At 34.7% G+C, this 7,025-nt stretch overlaps 1 protein-coding gene across 1 annotated transcript; it reads right to left on the bottom strand.

The window, feature by feature from the left end:
- Window positions 1–5,604, bottom strand: LOC143592964 (uncharacterized). Its single transcript, XM_077072735.1, has 12 exons — window positions 5,182–5,604; window positions 3,966–4,212; window positions 3,766–3,878; window positions 3,188–3,267; window positions 2,854–2,995; window positions 2,688–2,768; window positions 2,467–2,571; window positions 2,167–2,349; window positions 1,993–2,085; window positions 1,244–1,383; window positions 1,078–1,144; window positions 1–231 (listed from the first exon to the last, which is right to left on the bottom strand). The coding sequence occupies exons 1-12, from the start codon at window positions 5,572–5,574 to the stop codon at window positions 115–117; spliced, it is 1,761 nt and encodes a 586-aa protein (XP_076928850.1). The 5' UTR covers window positions 5,575–5,604; the 3' UTR covers window positions 1–114.
- Window positions 5,605–7,025: the final 1,421 nt, after the last annotated feature.

Below are 7,025 nucleotides of genomic sequence, written 5' to 3'. Positions count from 1 at the left end.
ATATGCATGTGCTCTTTTAAATGACCAAAACATATATAAATCACAAAGATAAAGAAAATTAACTCTTGCAAAACAAAAAAGATGAAACTTGAGGCGAGTTCAACTTGGGTTTCCCTAGCTTGAGCTCTTGTTATCGATCGCCTGAAGTGCTTGATTTGCAAAAAAACGGACATCAAAGTCCGGATCTTCAGACAACTCGATCAGGCATGGTCGAATCGTACTTTCCACAACCTGAACAACGAATATTGTGAAAACCAATGACATGCGTTTTCAGCGGTTGATATGAACACCGGCCGTTTAAACCCAAATTTTATTTTATTGTTTATATGTATTTTATATTTTTGCATAGTAATATTCTAAAATTACAAATCTACAACCAAAAATACAAATGCATATTAAAAATTACATTAAACTATAAAACGTGATTTTGGCACAAAATACTTAATCTATGAGGATTGTAAACGAACCAAATGAACACGAAGTTCGTTCAGCTTAAACCGAACAAAAGATCGTATACGCAGAATTAAACGCATGGGGTTTTCTTGTTCGTGTTCCTTGAACATATTGGTTCCATTTAAATTCGCTCGTTAACAGTCTAAATGAATGGTTGACGGACGTAAACGAACGAACATAATTGAACATAGATGAACAAACATAACTAAAAGTAAAGTGAAGAACAAATGAACAGAGTGTTGGCCTTAAAAGTTATTAAAACTATGCTAAGTTGTAATGGGCCAAAAAATTTAAATGAATATACTTGCAAACCTAAAAGAAATAACATAAACGAATGTTCACGAACACACAAATCAATGAGACATGCGTTCATGTTCGTTCATTTATTAAATAAATGAACTTCCCGCCAAACTTTCATGAAATGATCATTGAATGTTCGTTTTGTTTACAAGCCTATCTGTGACATAAAACACTTTTTAAAAATTTATAAAAACAAACACGTCAGGTCAGCTAGAACCCTAACCGGTGAATTCATGTTAGGTTTGTGCCATTTCAGAAAGCCTTATTTAAGTGCCAAGATATCAACGGTTGTGGATATATTAATCGGAGCAAAAAATAACTTACAGATCGGTCAACAATTGGAGTTAGGGATTGTAAGGACTTTGCTACATTGAACTTGATATTTGGCACTCTGAAATAGCACAATATGTTGATTATAAATAACAAAATACATAAAAAAAAAAATTTTTAAAAAACCCCGAATGATATTAAATCAAAAACCATAACTCACCTGTCTTTGGAGACTTCAACCACCACAGGAAGCAACTTAGAACACGTGATTTCTGACCCCATAACAGGTGCAAGTAGAGAAATTGCACGAAGAACAGTCATTCGATGCAAGTAATGTGGGTTTTTAATCATATCTAACACCTGCCAAGAAAAACACAAACTTTAGAATTTCAAAAAACAATAGCTTTAAATCAGAATTAAATTTAGAGTTAATTAAACAAATGATCTATGTGATTTGGGCAAAGTAACACCTTTGGGGTCAACGTCTAGAAGTTGCAAGTTTGGGGTTTAAGGTTTCGTTTTGTAACAAATTTGGGGTCTAAGGCTAATTTTTGTTAACTTTAAGAGTCTAAGTAAAATGACCGAAATACCTGTGGCTTTTCTGTTAACTATAGGTATTTTGGTCAAACGGTATTTCGGTCATCTTACCTAAAGTTAACAGAAATTAGCCTTATACCCCAAACTTTTTACAAAACTGAAACTACAAACCCCAAACTTGCAACTTTTAAACATTAACGTTTACTTCAGAAAAATGACCAAAATACCCTTTTTACTTTTCTGTTAACTCCAGGCATTTTACTCATTTTACCTAGTTAACGGAAGTTAGCCACAGACCCCATACTTGTTACAAAGTTGAAACCTTGCAACTTTTAAACGTTACCCACAGGTGTTACTTTGCCCAAACCACAGCGACATTATAAATATTGTATAAATTATATTGCAATTAACTCTTAAATTTATATAACAAACCTGTGGAACAATGTGCCGCAAAGCCCATTCGGGCCCAAATTCCTCCGCAAGGCGCTTTAAGTTAGTAGCCGCAGCATCTCTGATTGAATAGACCTGTAGCACATAATACATTATTATATATATTGTATAAATTATATATACACATACATACATGTGTGTGAAGAAGTGACCAACCTTGTCTTGTAACCATTTCATGCAAAGAGCACCTAACTTATCATCAAAAAACCCTACACCTAATTGGCTTGCCAATAAAGGTATGTATTCAATTATAGCCAACCGAACCCTCCAATGTCGGTCTTCTGCCAGCTCAACAATGGCTGGTAGTAAAGATTGAGACAAAAGATCAATCCCAATGACCTGCATTAACAGTGATACATCCATTATAGGTGTTCTAAACATAATAATATTAATCATAAACCTATTAACATTTGAAAAACCATCCTTTAATATAATACAAGAGTGTATATATAATACCTGATTCACTTGATCTAGCTTACTGATAATGCTGAGGCATACATCTGGGAACTCATCCTTTAGAAGTGAAAGGAATATAGGAAGAAGTTGTTCAATTGTTGCTTCCTGCAATTTCCCATTGGTTAGAAGGGTATCGGTGAGCCCGTGATAATTATCAAAAGGAAAAAGAAAAAGATAAAATGTAATAAATTGTGCTGAGGTAGATAATATGAAACACTTACTTTTCCTAAAACAGGGGCCATGCCCATTATGACAGAGGCTAGAGCAGATCTAACATGCTGAGAAGAATCTGACGACAATTCCTAAAAAGTATAGATCCAAAGTTAAGAATAACACATGAAAAAGTCTTAATGACGATGTTTGACAACAAGAAGATAGTCAACATACCTTTACACATGGAAGAATATGCTGAATTGCAAGTTCTGAGTTTAAAATCAGAGAGAATTTGGTGACTTTTCCAGCAGCTGCAATACGTACTTCAGCTTCGTTATCTCTAAGTAACCGCACGTATGCTGGAACCAGTTCTGACCTACCATTTTAAAAATGGCAGAATAGTAATCATTGAAAAAGGTAATAAAAATGAGTTCATCAAAATGACTGTAGCAATGATGCTATAATATTATATACACACTTCTAATTTTCAGCGATTGTGTTATAGAAATATGATAATTTTCATCATTTCATGATGCAAAAATAGCTTCAAAAATATATATAAACGTACTTGGTAGGTTCCGGGCCCACAGCTTCACATAGCTCATATAATTGATTAGCAACCATATACCGAACACGCCATGACTTGTCCTGATTCAAAAGAAAGATGCATAGATAAATGAATAATTTATATAACAGATACACAAAATATGAAGAGAAAACTGTTATCACAATAAACATGTATCTTCATTGAAGAAAGAATATCAATACGAAGAACAAACTGTGGCCTTCTAGAATAAACACCTACACTCTAATAAGAGTAACAATAACACACTAATAATCTATCAAGATAATGATAGACTGAGGCCAGTGTCATGACTCATGATTGTCATCATTCCCAATAAAGCTTCAGAAAGAAATGGATGGAATCAAATATCATTCCACAAATACAAAACCATATAGATTATTAGAAAGGGTGCTACAAAACTAAGTACTTCAATACAATATGAAGTGAAGTTTTTTGCTATAATATTCTGTCTACAGAAATTAATATAGAACAGGGAATGATGGGGAATAATAAGGCAGGAGTTGGTCAAATAATAAACTATATGAACTATCAAACTATAGAAAGTATAGATATAAGTTTACCTGAGAAAAATTGACAATAACTGGAAGAATATGTTTAACACAATCTTGCGCCTCAAGCAACTTCCCAAGTGCAGCACAACCCTCAACAGCTAGTAAACGTACAGAATCTTGATCTGCAAGAAGATGATAATATCTCTATAACCTATTCATAACCAAAAAGCTATAACTTCAAGTAAATAACTGACAAAAGCACAATTTACCATCTTGTGTAAGATCCTCAAATATTTGCATAATATCAGTCTTGAGATGAGCAGGTTCCATAGTAGCAGCAAACTTCCCCAAATTTGTAGCAGCAGATCTTCTAACCATAGGCATGTCATCTTGACATAACTGACTGTATACTGACCTCAGTTCTGCTTTCAAGCTCTGGGGAGCACAAGAATAAGGAATATGAATTAACCCACAGGCAGATACCCGTGCAGTGAACCATTCACCAGCTGCCAGCCTCTGCACAACAGTATGATCATAATCAAAGAAAAGCTTAACAATGCTCCTTCTAATGCTGGTTTCTGGGATTTTTTTTATCTTCTACTACCAACATACACTTTATCTTATTTGTATTTGAAGAGGAACTGATCCAAGAGTTGGTAGACTTGAGCTATGATTGGAGTTAAGGGGCCCATAACCAGCGGATGGAAAGGTCTCGACGATCCGGATCATATGGCTAATAACCATCGATGGTTTGATCTAGCTGTCGGACCCAAATTCTTTGTTTTAAAGCCCCGATTTCGTAAATCAAGATTCTTCCTCAATTTCATCCGTCTTTAGTAATTTACTTTTTTTAGCCTAAATCGTTATATACGTGTCTATTTATGGTCTTAATTAAAAGTTTTATTAGCCAATTTATAATGCTGAAAATTCGGTGAACCTGTCAAATTTAGAAAATCTCTATAGAAGGGCAACTCTCGTCTTGGTCTTAAAATGCACACATCACATGATACGATCTTATGCTAGATGCCGAACTTTATGCGGTTGACCAATAGTTGAACAAACCAGATAGTCGATTGCAATTGGTTTGAGTACTTGATCGAATTAGACCATTTGTTAAACATGTCTGACCAGAGTTGATGTAAAAAATACTACGCATTTTAGTGTTTAAAAGTTACCAAGTTCAAACACTATCTATAAATAATTTTTTTTACTACTTTTCTAATAATAAAATCCTAGCAGCGCGTGCATCACGGGCTTAAGGGATCAAAACACATCAATCGTCACAATGCTTTTGAAAACCAAGCCTCTTGTAATGGTTATTCATTCAGTTTTTATCAAAGTCTATTGAAAATTATTCTCTGTTTATTGTTTGTGCTTCCACTATGCGTCGGTATTTTTCCTCTTCTCACCCTCCCCAGACCCAACTCTTCGATTGTGATATTATTAGATACATTTGTTTGGTTATAGTGTTGGGGTCAAACTAACCTTGACCATTGGTACAAAATGCTCAACCAAATCATTCTCCTTCATTTGTGATCCAATCTTGCATAAAGACTCAACAGATTTCTCTCTTACACAGGTTTCTTCAACAGTGCACAATGTTTCAAGAGGCGGTAACAACACATGCGCGTGCTCTACTCCTCCAACATACGCAATAAACACACCCAATTCTTCCGCCATTGCAAGAAGAACTTCATCAACATCATCATTGTTCTCAGTCAGAAAAGGAAGTAACTCTTTTCTTGTCCTTTCTTCCCCAAGCGCGCGTGCAATTGTGGGAAGCCTTTTGATAGAATTCAACCTCAACTGAATATCTTCATTCTTTAGCTCATCTATCAAGACTGCTATCGGATACAAAGGGTCGTCCCCCATCAACATTGCAGTTCACAAAGTAACTGCAGAATAACACCAATATGTTCTTATTTTAGAAATGAACATAAGTAGATGATGAGTTATCCAAAGTTTCATCACATCAGAGATTTGATATGATAATGATAATGATATAGATATATATACATATAGATGAAAAGAAATCGTTAAATTTTGTTATAGAAATTGAATCGCAATAATGAGATCTAATAATCTAAAGCTGATTAATCCTAAACGTAAGAAAAGAAATCTGGAAAACGGAGGAATAAGAATAGAATAATAAAGGCGATGAATTGAAATATGTGATTCAATAATAATAATAATAATAATAATAATAAATAAGTAGTAATTGGGATGAAAAGAAAAAAGAGATTGGATCTGAATCATACATACCACCGGGATACAGAAAAAATAAAATGCGGTTGAAGGTTCCTACTTAGTACTTAATTACAGTTGTTGTATGGGGATCTTCTTTTTCATCATCATCAATTCATCATCGTTGTTGTTCACTGGAGAGAAAGAAGATTATTATTATTATTATTATTATTATTGGTTTGGAAATGTATGATTATGCCGGGAGAAATTGCACTTTTTCAGGGGACATTGTTTTCTTTTCCAATGGACCACCCTTAATTATCACTCTTTTCTCATTTTACCCTTAATCACCTATTTCATCTTTTCACCCTCATAACATTTTTTTATTCTAATTCTCTTTAAGAGTGCTTGGTGTCACGGAGTTATTTCTTTGACTCGCGTGCAGCCTTTGAATTTGGTCTAAATAAGCCTTGATGGTTAGGTTTGTAGTGGTTTGCAATGTTGCAAGTAATGGTGCTTGTATTTGAACAAGATGATGATGCTTGTAATACTTGAACACAAGTATACAAGTTAAGAGTTTATATTACTAGAAAGATGGGTTACAAGTTTTTTTTATCACAAGAGCTTGGGTGATCTCAAACGAGACCCAATAACACCTGTTTATACTAGTTCCTTATGTCTAGTAACTTCTTAGTCTAGAGAGTTCTATCAAAATATCAAGCTCTAGGTAGATCTTGATCCATCTTGAAGCTTCTTTGTTGTCCTAGAGGTGTCTTGGTTCTTCTGGACTGATGTAGTATGTAGCGGGCTGTTTCAAAGAGTTCCAGAGAGTGCTGGGCTGTTCCAGAGAGGACCAGGCTGTTCCGGATTGTTCCAGCGAGTACCGGGTTGTTCCAGAGTGTTCCGGAGTGTACCGGCTGTTCCTGAATGTTCCGGAGAATACCAGGCTATTCTTGAAAGATCCGGGTGGTTCCGGAGTCTTCTAGTGTCACACCCCAACCTACGGCGGAAATGTCGAGGCGTAAGCTGATTGTCACAGCTCACAAGGTTACTATCATGAAATTATAAAGCGACAATATCTAATTAATTTATTTATTATCAAACAACATTCATATACAACAAAAATAAAAAAAATTACAAATACA

This window comes from Bidens hawaiensis, unplaced genomic scaffold, assembly GCF_021521415.1.
Source record: "Bidens hawaiensis isolate Kalapana, Puna unplaced genomic scaffold, B.hawaiensis_p1.1 tig00041597_1, whole genome shotgun sequence".
Taxonomy (NCBI): Eukaryota; Viridiplantae; Streptophyta; class Magnoliopsida; order Asterales; family Asteraceae; genus Bidens; species Bidens hawaiensis.
The sequence above is the reverse complement of the archived record's forward strand: the minus strand, read 5'-3'. Positions and strand labels throughout refer to the sequence as shown.